This window comes from Poecile atricapillus, chromosome 1 (assembly GCF_030490865.1).
Source record: "Poecile atricapillus isolate bPoeAtr1 chromosome 1, bPoeAtr1.hap1, whole genome shotgun sequence".
Lineage (NCBI taxonomy): Eukaryota > Metazoa > Chordata > Aves > Passeriformes > Paridae > Poecile > Poecile atricapillus.
In genome coordinates, this window is record NC_081249.1 from 3,775,936 (window position 1) to 3,790,553 (window position 14,618).

Here is a 14,618-nt window from a genome sequence, read left to right on the forward strand (position 1 = left end):
GTGCAGCTGTGAGGGCACCATTCTGCAAATTCAGAGATTTTAACCAGGGAATTTCTCTCTGGTTAACAGAGAGACACAGGGAATTTCTCTCATGTGTAAAGTAAATTTCAGGGTGAAAGATTAACTTCAGAGTGCACAGATGAATCACTGACTGTGGGGATGTGAGAGGACACGCTTTGGCTTTGCAGCTGGGCACCAAAATGATGAGCTGTCATAAATGACCTGGCTGGTGTTCCATTATTGGGCTCCTAAATACCCTGCAATTCAGATTCAGAGATCAAAATTAATTTTCTACAAAACCTATGATCTGGCACAGGGTCCACACTTTTTGAAGGTTGCCTTAATTTCATGGGTTTTGACATTGCAGCTGATGGAAACTTTCCAGAGAGAATTAATTCCATGGGCAATACTTCCATGGAACAAGATTTGTACTGGCTAATTGCTTGGAATATGTTTTACACCTATTTTCTGGGATGTGAGACATTTACTTTTTTCTCTCTAGTCTGCTACCCAAAAGTTCTCCCACCACGAAGAACTTCTAATGGCACCTTTTTGTTTTCTAGAAAAGTTTCAGCTGAGAAGAAGAAAGATGGTGATTTGGAGAACAGGCAGAGGAATGGCAGTGAAAATCTGGGATACATTCCAGAGGAACTGTGGAACACAGAACAAAGCCCAGGTGAGTCCAAGCTGGTGAATCACAGGTTGTTAAATTGCTTCTCAACACGGGCCTTTTGGACAACAGGTCAAGCAATTAAAATTATGAGGTTTCACAGTATTTAGTGAGCTCGTTCTTTTCATGGACCTCTCTAGAACATTTTTGATTTTTTAGGGGAAGATCTTCCAAAAATACTGAGGAAACATCCAATTTTTTTTCAATTTAATTTAGATTTAGTCATGGGTTTGTTTTTTTTTAAATGCCTTTGTTCTTCCATTTGTCTTCTGGGGCCAGGTGTGGGAGGACTGGGTTTTCATACAAGCAGCAATTTAGGCAATATTTTGCAGTTGGTCTGTGAAAACAAAAGAAAATCCACTACTATAAAAAAAAATAGAGAGAAGAAGAAAAGAATAAAGGCTGTTAGTGAACAATTATTTTACTGATAAATGACTAAGGCATTATAAATTCTTGTCTTTAAGCACAAAGACTCTTCAAAAGCAAATGTAAATCTCCACCAAATCATTACCCTCCACTTGCATTTATAACCACATTATTCTCAAAACATTTAATCAAACGCTTAATGGCATAAAATTATTGTGCAAAGTCTATAATCCAGGCAGGCATCCTTTTCTGTCTGACAAATAACTGGTGAAGAAATGAGTACAGGGGAAAGATTTTGAGAGTATATAGTATTATAAAATGCAGCAGTTATAAAAAGTAAAAGGAAAATTAAATTAATCTGGACAAATTGATTCCTCAGAGTCCTAGACTGGCTTTTTTCATATTTGTTTGTGTTCTGGGTTGACCTTGGCTGGCCATCTCCCTTCTCCACTGCCCTGGGTGTCTCCAGGACTCTTTCCCTCACACTTTCTCACTCCTCTTTCCCAGGTCCTGCTGGGCTGGGTTTTTTTACCTTTCCTTGAATTCATTGTGGCCGAGGTGCCACCAATGTCACAGCTCAGGCAGGACCCTGCTGGAGCCACCTGGAACTGCCTCTGTCTGACATCGGGGGCAGCTCCTGGTGTCACCTCACAGAAGCCACCCCTGAAAACTCCCACAATACAAAAATCTGGCTGTGTTAGCCCAAAAAATTAGCCTTGGTTTTGGGTTTTGCTCACAATACTAAATCCTCTTCAGCCATTGTGATTCATGCCGTGGTGGACACTGAGTAGCAGTAATCTTTTATATTCTTTTTGCAGGACTTGCCTCTCTTCCCTCAATGTTTTCAAAGTTTGCTAGCCCTGATGACAATTTGCAAATCACTTCTGTCCCAAAGGTAATGCTGATATCTTGAATATCTCGACCTTTTTTCCTTTTTCTGTATTGTGCTAGAGCCAAACATAGATTTTGGGGGGAGGTACACAATTAGAAGTCAATTACAGCTGTAATTGGGTAAGTGGAATGTCCCTTCAACATTCATGACTGGTTTCCTTCAGATTTGAAGGAGATGTGGATGTAAGATAGAGGCACTGTGAAGGTGAGGTTTGAGGTTCCTTTGCAAACAAAATCCAGTGTAGAGAGAGTAAATAAATGTGTATTTTCTCTGGGTCATTTCTTGACTGTGTTTTCCAATATTCTGGAAGTTGCTTCAATCAGGAACTTTACGTTGATGTTGAAACCTTTGGTATCTCAGCAGTAAGAGCTGGGAGGGAAAGCAAACCCTCAACACCCAGTGCCCCCAGAGCTTTGCCCCTTTTCCATGTGGATAAAATGTAAAAAGAAGAGCTCAGTGTTTATTCCTCCACTAGTTCCATTCTCAGTGGCCTCGTTCTGAAGGCTGGTGCTGCTCTCCCTCAGCTTTCAGCACAAGAGAAATGTGAATCTTAATTTATGCCATATTTCTGTAAAATCCATTTAGCACCTCCAGGATGGTTTTTGCCAATATTCTCTTGAGAAAGTGGCAGTGATGTGGTACTGAGTTCACTCCTCACACAGTGATAACTCATTTATTTCTGAGGAGCTGCTTCAACATGTACAATGCAGAAATCTGTCTTGGGGATGACACTGCACATAAATCATAGCAGAGTGTGTCAACTTATTTTGGCACACAATGAAATTTAGGAAGCACTCAATCAACAATTAAAACAATGATCACATAATACTAGTAAAAAATAACAGCAATGACACTGATGCATTTGTGCCTGGCAGTTATGATGGTTGACATGAATTACTTGTCAAACAAAATACTTTTAAAGCAAAGCTGAAAAGTCTGCACAGAACAGTGGAGGCATCAGTGTGGATCTATTACCCCCAGCAACACTTTCAGACAGAGTTTGGAAGGCTTGTGAACAGGGTTATGCGGCACTGGCTGTGCTTCCACACACGTGGTGTCTGCTCTGACAACCAGGAAAGGTTGTGCTGAGCACCCTGGACACATTTCAGGGCAGGATATTGACTCCAGGAGGCATCTGGGTGTGGCAGCTGGGGACATGGTTTAGGGGTGGTGGTGGTGGTGTTGGGATGATGATGGGACTGGATGATCTGGGAGGTGTCTGCCAACCTTGATGACTCTGGGATTTGCTGGTTCTGGGATTCATTTGGGCCATTTCCCAGGTGCTCACTGATGCTTCAGGGGCACTGGTTGGGCACTGCAATGACATTAAAGCATTTAGTGACATCTGAAAGGCAGCGAATTTGGGTGTTCTCAGGCAGCTCCATCCACTGTGGAAACAATAATGTGAGTGGGGACCATAAGGAGACTGGGTTCACTGTCCTCATTCAATCTGAGACATGAAAGGTGCAGCCTCCACATGAAATCCTGGGTTACATGGCCTAGGAGTTCAGGTGGTCAGGGGAACTTTGAATCCATCACAGGAACACAGCATAAAATTGAAATATTTATGATTTTAAACTGGTTGTCCCTGGACAATATAAAAACTCTGTTACCTGCATCAATAGCTGCACACACGTTCTTGAAAAACACCAAGAGAGAACCAAGAAGTGAAAATTACTTATAACTATTTCCCATATGTTAGAGGAATATTTAGCAATCTAAAAATGTCTTGATGAAGACAAACTATTTCTCAGTTTGAACAGGGCTTCTCAGTATATTGTGATGATCCCCATCTTGTGTATGCAGGAGCTGATAAAAAGCTGCTGAAGGTTTACCCTAAATTGTGGCTTTGCAGTCCATTATTTAATTTCCTTGCAGTAAATACAGAGTAAAAAATTTCCCAGACAAAAAGCATTTTCCTTTTACATTCATAACCTTCCCTGTTAGCTGCATAATGCAGGTTTTCTCTCAAAAGGTGTTCCTGGATATATTCCACTAAAGTTCAATCACCACTGATGCCAATATATTGCCTAACAACTATTGAAGTGCTCTTTCATTATATTTCTTGTCAAGTAGGAGAAATCAGATGTTAACTCATGGCTGTTTGCTGGCTAGTGCTGAATTAATTTGTTCAGAAACCACCTGCCTTCCTGCCATCTTCTAAGTGCAGAAAGTTGTGATTCTCAGTTGGCTTTCCCTGCCTGAGTACTGGAAACATTCCCAAAGACTTTTCATCTTTGTTCTCCAGTACCTTTTAGTGAGAAATAGGGGATAAAAAACCCCAAACAAACAGGAGGAAGAAAAAGTTATCCTGAGAATTTATTCCATAGTGAAGGAGGTCAGGAAGGGGTGGACTCCAACAAATTACTTCTCTCTCCCTGGATAATCAGGGAAAATGAGCAAAAGTCCTTGCAGTGCTTATTTAGAGGTCATGAAGAAGGAAGGAAAATCCAAGGTCTCCCTGAGGAGCAGGAAGTCCATCTACTGATGGAAAAATTGCAGATTGAAGATGTAAAACCGTATCTATTCCCGTGTCTCTGAGGGTAATGGCTTCAAATTTGATCCCTTCCCTTCCATATGTAAAAAAGTTACAATTTTAAACAATTTGGGAGATTGAAGGAGACTTCACTTCACAGGTTTTGCTTCCTCAGGTTTTGTTACACATAGACCCAGCTGGGTACAAACCTGAAATCCCTGGTGTGTGTCGCAAAGGGCGCCAACAGAAAAACATCGAGCTCAGCTTTTGGCCATTCAGACTCTTTGAATCAGAAACTAATGCAAAATGTCCACAGAAGATAAATGCTGCCCAGAAATTGCACTGATTAATTCACAACCTGAGCTAAAGGTTTGGCAAAGAACAAAGGAGGAAAATCAAAGGTGTGCGAGACGTTTAAAAAATGATGAGTAACGAAGCAAATTATTGAGCTGAGGGAAAAATTACCAGCCACTGGAAGAGGAGGCCAGAAGCATCAGTCAGAGGTGCTGGAAGGTCTTCATTGTGGTGATATTAACTGAGAAAAGGTCAAACTGAGAGCAGAGGCGCAGGCTTCTGTTTAATTGCATCCTGTCCGGGATGGGAGAGTGTGATCCTCGCTCCCAGTACCAGGGCTGAGCTGCTAAAATGGGTTTTAGGGACCAACATCCCACTCAGGGAAGAGTTCCTCATTCCCTGACCCACAGTGCTCCTTCCAAAAGCCAAGAGCAGTGAGTGGGATCCCCTGCCTGGGATTTTGCAGATCTTGGGGCAGCCCCACAGACAGTTGTGCCTGAACAAGAGCCACAGGTCCAGCTCTGCCCGGTCCTGAGCGCCACCTCCAAGGAACTCTGTTTTCCAAGTTCCCACAGAAGGAGGTCCAAGGACTGAGCAACTTGCAGGATTGTACAAACTCCTAAATGAGCTTCATAATTATCTCATTTAATATGCCATAAACATCTCTGTGATAAACCAGGAGCCCATTCCATGTGAGGGTGTGAATGCTCATTTCCAATGGGTTGGATTCATCCCTGCTCTGACTTCAGCACAGCTCCAGGAAGCTTCCACAGCCTCATTGCTCCTTTCCAATCCAGAGTGAGTCATGGCTCCCTTAATGGGGAAGGATCTATTTTTTTTTCTTAACTACTCCAAATGACACTCTATAAACTGGAAATATTATTTAGTTGTGGTTGTGGTTTTATACTGACAAGGAAATGAGTGATGAATTGCAGCTCCATTTATTGCCCCGTATAGAACTGCTCTGACTCTGAGGGTTGTTGGAAAGAAAAATTAAGCTATCAAAATGGAATTAAAAGGTCAATAAATAGAAAAATAAATCAATGAAAGCAAACAATTTTCCCCCTGCTGATGAAATGGGCTGCAGATATGTCATGTTATGATATCCATTGGTTAGCATATCTTGATTAAGAGAGGAATAAATATTGATTATACAGATAGAGAATTGGCAGTTGCAGTTTACAGGTTTTTCCCCCAAATGTCTGTGGGAGAAGGGGAGGAGTGAAGGCATGTGGGTGGGACTAACCCATGAACAAACAAGGGGCAGTTTCCAGGCTGTATTGATGGGCAGGGAAATGTGCTGAATGTCCAAACAGTTGACAGGATGGAACTGGTTTGTTACTTGAAGTAACAGTGTATCTGAGTTATTTTGAGGGTATCCAGAAATTATGGGGTGGATGTTTTCCTGTAAATGAAGTGAGTTTAGAATCAAAATTGAAAACTAAGGGCAGGAGGAGAAATAACCTTCAGAACCAGAAATCTGTGCCCCCCTGATTTTTTGTTCTGTTTTTGTTAACCCAGTGTGTGATGCATGCAGACACATTTGGGAGCACTCCTACCCCATTAATGTCAGCAGTTTGTTCTAATGCAGTTAGATCTGATTTTTTTTGGCTGGGTAATACCAAGCCTTCAGTTTATCACAGTCTGAGGAGCTGCCACCTCCCACATCGGTGTTGAGATCAGATTCCTGTTTCCTAAGGCCAGATGTGTGCTCATCATTCACATCACTGATATCACACGGGGTGCAGAACTGACTGAAACATGCTTGCAAGAGCAGAAATCCTTCTTTCATTGACAGAAGATCATCAGTATTCAAAACACCACGGAAGGATTCAACCCTGAAATCAGCTGATACACACCCAGTTTACCTTCAGATTCATCCATGTGTTGCTAGCTCCCTTTTTGTCTGGCTGAAGAGCTGGAAGAGATGAAAAGATCTGTGCTGCATCTCTTTTCCCAAACCAACAAACTATGTGAAGCTTTTCCCAGTATTATAATCCTTTTATAGTAATCCCTGTGAAAAGGCACCCAAGGCAGATGATAAATCAACAGGCAGGCTTTGGAGCATGTGACTGTCAGATATCCATGGTTAACTGGATGCCAAGCTGACAGTACAAAGAGATTTAAAACTGTGTAAAAGAAATGCTGATGTCAGTGCCTCCTTCCTGGTGGGGGTTCTACCTCAGAAACTCGCTCCTGTGATGTTTTGCAGTGCAGCAAGCCACTGGAGATGAGGTTTTTCCCTTCAATCTGTAGGGTGTAATGAATTAGGAAGCTATTTTTGCTCAGACTAGGACTGGCAGGACTAGTAGAGCACTGGATTAATCTAAAGAGGAAACAAGTTTGAAATCTAAACCAAGCAGGGGCTCCAGCAGCTCAGGGTATAAATATGAAGTGATCCTAAATTGTTGTGGTCCTGCTCCTCTGCATTATTATTTGTAGTGTGTTGTATGAGATCTTCCATTGCATTCAGAAGATGAGTTTTAGGTCAGTGACCAGCAGCCTTCATTGCAGTGAAGTGCAGCTCAGGAAGGCTCTGCTGCTTCAGAGAACTCTTCCCAGAAACCGGGCCAGCACACAGCATGAGTTGATTGAAATTCATTAAATTATTCATTAATTGATACCAGAGCACAGTAAGCATGAAATAGAAGTAACTCTAAAGCAAATAACTTGCAGAGATGCAGCAGGGCAAGGGTGAGCCCTCATGGATGTCATCCCCACCCTGGGAGAAAACTGCTCAGTTCCTGCTTTGGTGGTGAGGAGAAATGCCATGCCAGACAGGGATGGATCATTCCTGGAGATGGGATTTTTAAAGAAAAAGAGGCTTGGTGGGGTTCCCCTTTCCCCAGTGCTGTCACAGGATCCAGCTGCTGCTCATCTTCCGGCTCTCTGCTGTTCAGAGTCATACACAAACCTAAAGCAGAGAATCTCAGAATGGTTTGGGTTGGAAGGGACCTTAAAGCCCATCCAGTGCCATCCCTGCCATGGCAGGGACACCTCCCACTGTCCCAGGAGCTCCCAATGTCCAGCCTGGCCTTGGGCAGTGCCAGGGATCCAGGGGCAGCCCCAGCTGCTCCGGCAATTCCATCCCAGCCCCTGCCCACCCTGCCAGGGAACAATTCCTGCCCAAGATCCCAAGATCCAGCCCTGCCCTCTGCCACTGGCAGCCATTCCCTGGCTCCTGGCAATTCCTGCAGCCCTTGGCAATTGTCTCTCTCCAGCTTTCCTGGGGCTCCTTCAGGCCCTGCAAGGCCACCCTGAGCTCAGCCCAAAGCTTCTCCTGGCCAGGCTGAACAATGGCAGCTGTGCCAGCCTTTCCTGCCAGCAGAGCTGCTCCATCCCTCTGCTCATCCTGGAGCCTCCTCTGGGCTCTCTCCAGCAGCTCCAGCTGCTCCCTGGGCTGGGCCCCAGGGCTGGGGCAGCTCTGCAGGTGGGGTCTCACCTGAGCAGGGCACAGGGACACAATCCCCTCCCTGAATCTCCTGTAGCATTACCTCCAAATCACCCCAAAACTTCCTCTTCCCACAGCACTGCTGGATGAACTTTCTGAATAATGTCTTTTTTTCCCTTTAGCAAATCTGGTGCAATAGAATATTCTTCTGCACCAAGTTCTGTGAAATATTCTCACTTCAGTATTCTGCTAAACATGGGATTCAAAACATGACCTATTTCAGGGAGTTTTCGAGACAGGGTGTTCTTGGGCCCCCTCTCAAACTTTCTGGTTACTCATTATGCTACTGGCTCAGTAGCACAGACCACAATATCTGGGTATATTTCTTTCCACAAACATAAAACTTGGCCTTTGGCATTTTTTCATACTTTTTTTTCCCCCATTCTATTTGAAGATTTGTTATTTTGGTGGGAGAGGTAGTAGAGAGCTTCTCTGCCCAGCACCACTGAGGTCTTTGGGCAAGAAATTAAATGCAGCAGAGGGAGCTTGGAAAAGGTCCTTGAGCAGAGCCAGGCAATGCTGTTACTTCCTAAAGTACCTCTCCTCTCTGCAAAAATAAACAGTAAAGAAGGGTAAATTTAGAGAACAGCAGCATGTTCTAGCAACAAGAAGGGATGGGAGGGTGGAAAAAGAGAGTTGTGTTTAAAACAGAAGGCAGCTGTCTTGTGAAATGCTTCTAGGATAGTTAAATTTATCCCACAGAGGTGCTGGGGCTCATTAAATACCAGAGACATGTTGTCCACATTTGTTATCTAACATTTGCCTCCACGTGTTATTCAATAATGTATATGTACCAAATGCATTATTGAAGATGTTTAATACTGGAAGAATACCAGAGCAATACAGACTGTGCATGATTAATAATGCTCCAGAAACAAACCTCAGGAAAACTGGTCAGTAGTTAAAAGAACCAAATTTGCCATGATAAAACATTTCACTGAGAAAAACATTGTAATTTCTATTAATTTCCAAGGGCTTGAGACCAGGTGAGGAATTGCAGGGAGGAGATGTTGCTACTACATTTAAAAATCCAAAGTTCATGTTACTTGGATGCATTTGAGAGCAATTTTTTCCTCTCCAATGATACTTTGTAAAAGCACAGAAGTAATTAGGACTGGAGATGCACCTGCACTTGTTTCAGATGAGGAAAAGCTTTCCAAGGCTCTGCTGAGGATTTGTCCTGCTCTGATCCCACTGGGGCCAGTTTGAGAACAGGCTGCAGACAGTGGTAGTGGAATCCTGGCAGTCTTGGGAAGTTTAAAAAAAGCCTGGCTTGGATAAACACTGAGATGCTGGGAGTGATCTTCCAGCCCCGTGAAATGCCGGTGTGCTGTGATTTCAAATGGATTTGGAAAACAAATGTCCAGATTTTTTACAGCTTAACAGGTATTCCCTTTAGGAGAACCAGAGTAGAAACACCCAGCATCACCTTTTGCTTAAAAGCACGCAGGCAGCAGAGGCCACAAGAAGTTCTCAGGCAGCATAAGATCAGATAATGAATTCCCAGAACTGCCAGCAGCGTGTTGCACGTGAAGCTTTTGTTCCGTTCTGCTCCTCATGCTTTCCTTTGTGTTTGGATTTTGAGTGGGTTGCTGATGATGGATTTCATTTTGCTGTAATGCTCAGAGGTGAGGGGTTGGCAGGTAACCTCCTGAGACCTGTTGTGGGACTGCTTTTCTGGGATCTCTTTTAGTTCTGTAACTGCTTTTGCTCTCCCCTAGGTGCGACCTCAAAGACGTACGGATTATCTGATCAGCCCAAAGAAAATTAGGAACGTGACACTCGTGTAGGATCTGCTTCTCCAAGAAGTTGTTTTTTCACACATTTGGATGCCTTCATGCAACAGAGAAAAGTTAAAACCAGTTCTCTCAGTTTTAGTTCTAAGTTATTTTTATTTTATTTTATTTTTTTTCTTTCCTCATGCAATGAAACAAAATTGCAGCACATGATATCACAGCAAAATAATGGACATAAATGACATAAATAGTCTGCCCTAATTGCCAGGACTGTGAGTTTGATGGGACTGTGGAAGAAGAATCTGTGTTTTGGGTCCCAAGGAAATCAGCAAAACTCCTGTCAGACAGGAATGTTATGTTACAGCAAAATCAAGGACTGGAAATGGAAGATATTTATTATTTCAGAAAAACTGGTTAATAATAATAATTGTTAGCAGAATATCTATGCTTTTAAACACATTTTATGCACATTTTATCATTTTGAGTATTCAGATCAACAACATTTTTCCATTCCTATTCTGTAATGAAATCAAGGGAAGTTTTCATGAGGGCTGCTTCAAAATTTCTAGCAAAGCTATCTTTGGATCAGGAATGACATTTCTCCATTTCAATACATTATTTTATAAGAAGTATTTGCCTTAAAATTCCATTTCAAAATAAAACCCAATCACCCATGTGCCAAAAAAATCCTTTTTTAAAAAAAATTGAAATTCAAATATCTTAAGCTGCAAAATGTAGATTTGAAACTCTTGACTTTGAAGAGTCGTTGCTTGAATGTTTTACGTCTCTGTTCTACTTGTGGGCTGAGCTGTGTCACAGCAATGGTGGCTTCTGGAATTCAGTTTGAACAGTGTTTTTTCCTCAGGGATAGAGTTGATAATGACCATGGGAAATGCACTTTAATAAAGCAGCTTCTCAGCAGAGCAGATCCAGCACATGGACCATGTGTAAAATTGATGAAATGTTTTGTCTGAAATTCTGTATTTCACAATAAAAAAAGTTGGAGCTTATTATTTTTTTTTTTTCTTTTACAAAAAGGCAAACTTCTTCCAGAAAAACAAGTTATTTTCAGTGTACTTTTCTTTCTTCCCACTCCAAGAATTCTGAATTATTCAGTGTGTCTCATGTTAATCTTCGGTACAAACCAATGCAGGTGCTCTTGAACGAAGCCCCTGCTTAGCACCCCTTGCAGTGACACTCTGTGCAGCAAAACTGAGGAATCTGAAACCTGAACTCAGGAAGAAGAAGTTGTTTTGCACGTTTAGCATTTGCTACCTCCTTAACTTGAGCCAGATTTTGTGCTGCTGGTGGCATTTTCAGCCAGCCTGCCAGAACAAGTGTGGGGTCTACCACGTGCTCTTTGTACACAAAGCTGTTTCAAATTCTGACCATCTACTGCCTTTCCATCTTGTTTGCCTAAAGAGGAGCTTTGAAATGAATTTTATAATGTTACACAGACAAAAATACAAGCAATTTACATTGTTGCATATTGAAATTGTCCTTGGAAATATCCTTATTTTGAATTAAACACTCGTGTTGAAATACATCTACCTTATTCTGAAACAAGGATTCCTATTGCTGACATCTCTTGTTACCACTGTAGCTGAACACAACCTAAACACAAACAAAAATTCACTTTATTAAAGGACTGTCCATTGCATGAGAGAGGGAGGCCCAGGGTAACACCAGCCTGACTTGAGGGGGTAAAACCCAGGGAGTTTTGGCTTTTTGTTCATGTGCTTTGTTAACAAGACCTCCTGGTTGTCAGAAAAGTTACAATAATCTGTAAACTGTATGGAGACAGTGGTTTCCCAGTAGAAAGTGTTGATTCATTGGGATATATTTTGCAAAGGGATCAAGATCTACTCCTTTGTTCATCTCCAGGCTCTTTTCAAGTTTAGCTTCGATATTATTTGGTGTCATAGCAAAGCAGCCAACCTAGAACTGAAGAAAATCTTTTCTCCACTTAATCTGACTCCTTCCACATTAATCAAACACATTTCTCTGTTGATCCCTTGGGCCAGAGGACACAAACTTGAGACTGTGCCAGCAACAAAGACATTTCTGTGCTGGGGAGTCCCCACTGAGATTCCCAGGCTGTGATTCCTGGTGCTCGAGGCTCTTCAGAGGACACCAGCAGAGCTCCCAAAATTGGTTTGCAGGCTGTGGCTGGGCCAAAGCGCTTCCTGGCATTCCTCAGGAATGAACAGTCTGAGAAGAGAAGGTTGGAGATTTCACAGCAGCCTTCCAGTACCTGAAGAGGGGCTACAAGGGATCTGGGAAGGGATGTTTCATCAGGAATTGTAGCGAAGGATGATGGCTTCAAACTGCCAGAGGGCAGGGCTGGATCTTGGGATCTTGGGCAGGAATTGTTCCCTGGCAGGGTGGGCAGGGGCTGGGATGGAATTGCCAGAGCAGCTGGGGCTGCCCCTGGATCCCTGGCAGTGCCCAAGGCCAGGCTGGACATTGGGAGCTCCTGGGACAGTGGGAGGTGTCCCTGCCATGGCAGGGCTGGCACTGGGTGGGATTTAAGGTCACTTCTAACCCAAACCATTTTAGGATTCTAAGTGAGGCTCCAAACCTGAGATCCACATGGGATCCCCTTCCCTGCTGCCAGCTCCAATCTGTCTCAGTCAGACATCAGGGCCAGCCCACACAGGTCACCCTCCAGCTGTGCATCCTGCCTGGCAGCTGGAAAAGCTCTCCAAGGTGCCATGCTCACCTCAGGGACCAGCAGGAGATCCCCTGAACATCCCAGAGCAGCAGGAGGAGTTAAATCCCCCTGGCTGCTCCTCTCACCGACCAAAACAAACAAAGCTTTTTGCACACAGAGGTACCACAGCCATGGAAATGTGCACGTTAACCAGAGTCTGGAGCTCTTTCCCTCCCAGCTTTTCCCTTTTCCAGCTGAAAGAATGCATCCCACACAGCTGTGGAACTCTCCTAACAGCGTTGCCACGAGGTTAAAAAATTCTCATCGTGTCCTTGGGATTTATGGTTGGGGGCATTTATTTCCTTCCAGATTTGTTTTCTTTGGGCATGCTGTACAGGCTGTATATCATCTCCAGTACTAGCTGTTACTTATGTTTGCAAATAGAGCTCCACAAATAACAATACATAAAATACAGGGACAATTTTCAGCTCACAGGGAATATAAAATATGCAGGCACTTTCAGAAGGCACAGTAGACTAAAAATATTGAATTTCAGGCACTTTATGGGGACACCAATCTTTTGCACGCATGCATATTGATTTATAATTATGACTTGAGGGACATTTTAGTAATCTAGAAGTATCCAGCTTTTTACAGCTCACAAACTGTGCACAGTTTGATAATATAAAACCCTTCCATGTTTCCTTACAAAATGTTCTAATTTGAATTCCGTGCTTGTATACATGGGGAAGGAATGCATTGAAGATAAACAGTATTTCATGCTGTAGTAAGGTTTCCTAAACTTGTCTCACCAGCTTTGTACTTCACAGAAAATCCAGGCTACCTTTAATACAAAACCACTTAAAAATAACACTTGGCTTCATGGGGAGGCTTCTTGTTTCAACAAAATGCACCTCAGGTTTGTGTGGGCTGAGTGGAATCAACAGATGAACTCTTACTGAAGAGTACTCACAATATTGACTGAACATTTGGTTTCTTACTGATCTGATTGAGCAGAGCCTCTATTTTCAGTATTTATTTGGTAGAATGTACGCTGTATGGTGCTGCTAACCTAAGATGCAGCATTTTTGAGGATTTGGGCCTCCCAGTGACATAGATGGGAATAGCTCTTTTGGTTGCAGGGCTCACCATCCCTTTCCTCAGAATGATCCTGCACGAGGCAGGAAAAACACAGCTTCCTACCAAATTCCCCAGCAGGAAGTCATGGAAAACTGGAATATGGTCTCCTTAAAGTGTCAGAGAGAACTCATTTTGTCATCCCTCACTCTCCACCCATGCAGATCTTCCCCATCTAAAGTGTGGAAATGAGGCCCCCCCACAACTCTCCCCCTCTCTGAGTTTCTCTAAATCCCACACCCACATTCCCAACACCACCATAAAATTAATCCAGTGGCCTCGTGGTAACTGTGTAAGTGAAATTAAGCAATCAGGATAGACCAAAGTGGGCTCGTATTTTCAAGCTGTAATAAAACCCAAGCAGCCTCAGCTGCCAAGGGGAGAGCACAGCTCCCCAAACACCTTTGGCATCTCAGTACTTTTTTTCCCAACAGCCTCCAAAACCCCTCCTAAAGACGAGGCTGAGCATTGAAATTCACAAAGCCACTCATTCTGGAGGAGCATGCACTCGGCAGATGTGACTTTTATGATTACTCTCCTCCCACTCACCACGATTGACTCTTGTTCCCCAGGCTATAAACTACCTGCCTCTTCCTCCCCCCAGGTGACAAGCAGCTTCATTTAACTTGAACTTTCTCTGTCTCTCATTTTCCGCCCTCTTCCCCATCCTTTCTTCCCCGCAGCTCCCAAATACATTTCCTTTAAACAAAGGCCTAATTGATACATACCTAATTAACATCTGAGCATTTGTTCTCAGCTTGTATTTAGCTCTGAAAATTGCTGCTTCTATTTCAAACCTGAATAAGGGCTTGCATACCTGAACGTTTGCCTGATATTTCCAGCAGTACCAGTCGATCCAATGAAACACACACTGGTGGCTGTGGATTCCCATCACCCCATATTCCAGGACTTCAGGAGGACTCTGTGCACACCTCAGCTGACC

At 43.2% G+C, this 14,618-nt stretch overlaps 1 protein-coding gene across 1 annotated transcript in view; it reads left to right on the forward strand.

Annotated features, from left to right (window-relative positions):
* IGSF5 (immunoglobulin superfamily member 5) overlaps nucleotides 1-11,404 on the forward strand; it is a 28,439-nt gene extending 17,035 nt beyond the window's left edge. The window contains exons 7-9 of the mRNA XM_058834208.1: nucleotides 564-676; nucleotides 1,855-1,931; nucleotides 9,871-11,404. Coding sequence (XP_058690191.1) covers nucleotides 564-676; nucleotides 1,855-1,931; nucleotides 9,871-9,939 — 259 coding nt within the window. The 3' untranslated portion in view covers nucleotides 9,940-11,404. The remainder of the gene's footprint in view (nucleotides 1-563; nucleotides 677-1,854; nucleotides 1,932-9,870) is intronic.
* Nucleotides 11,405-14,618: the final 3,214 nt, after the last annotated feature.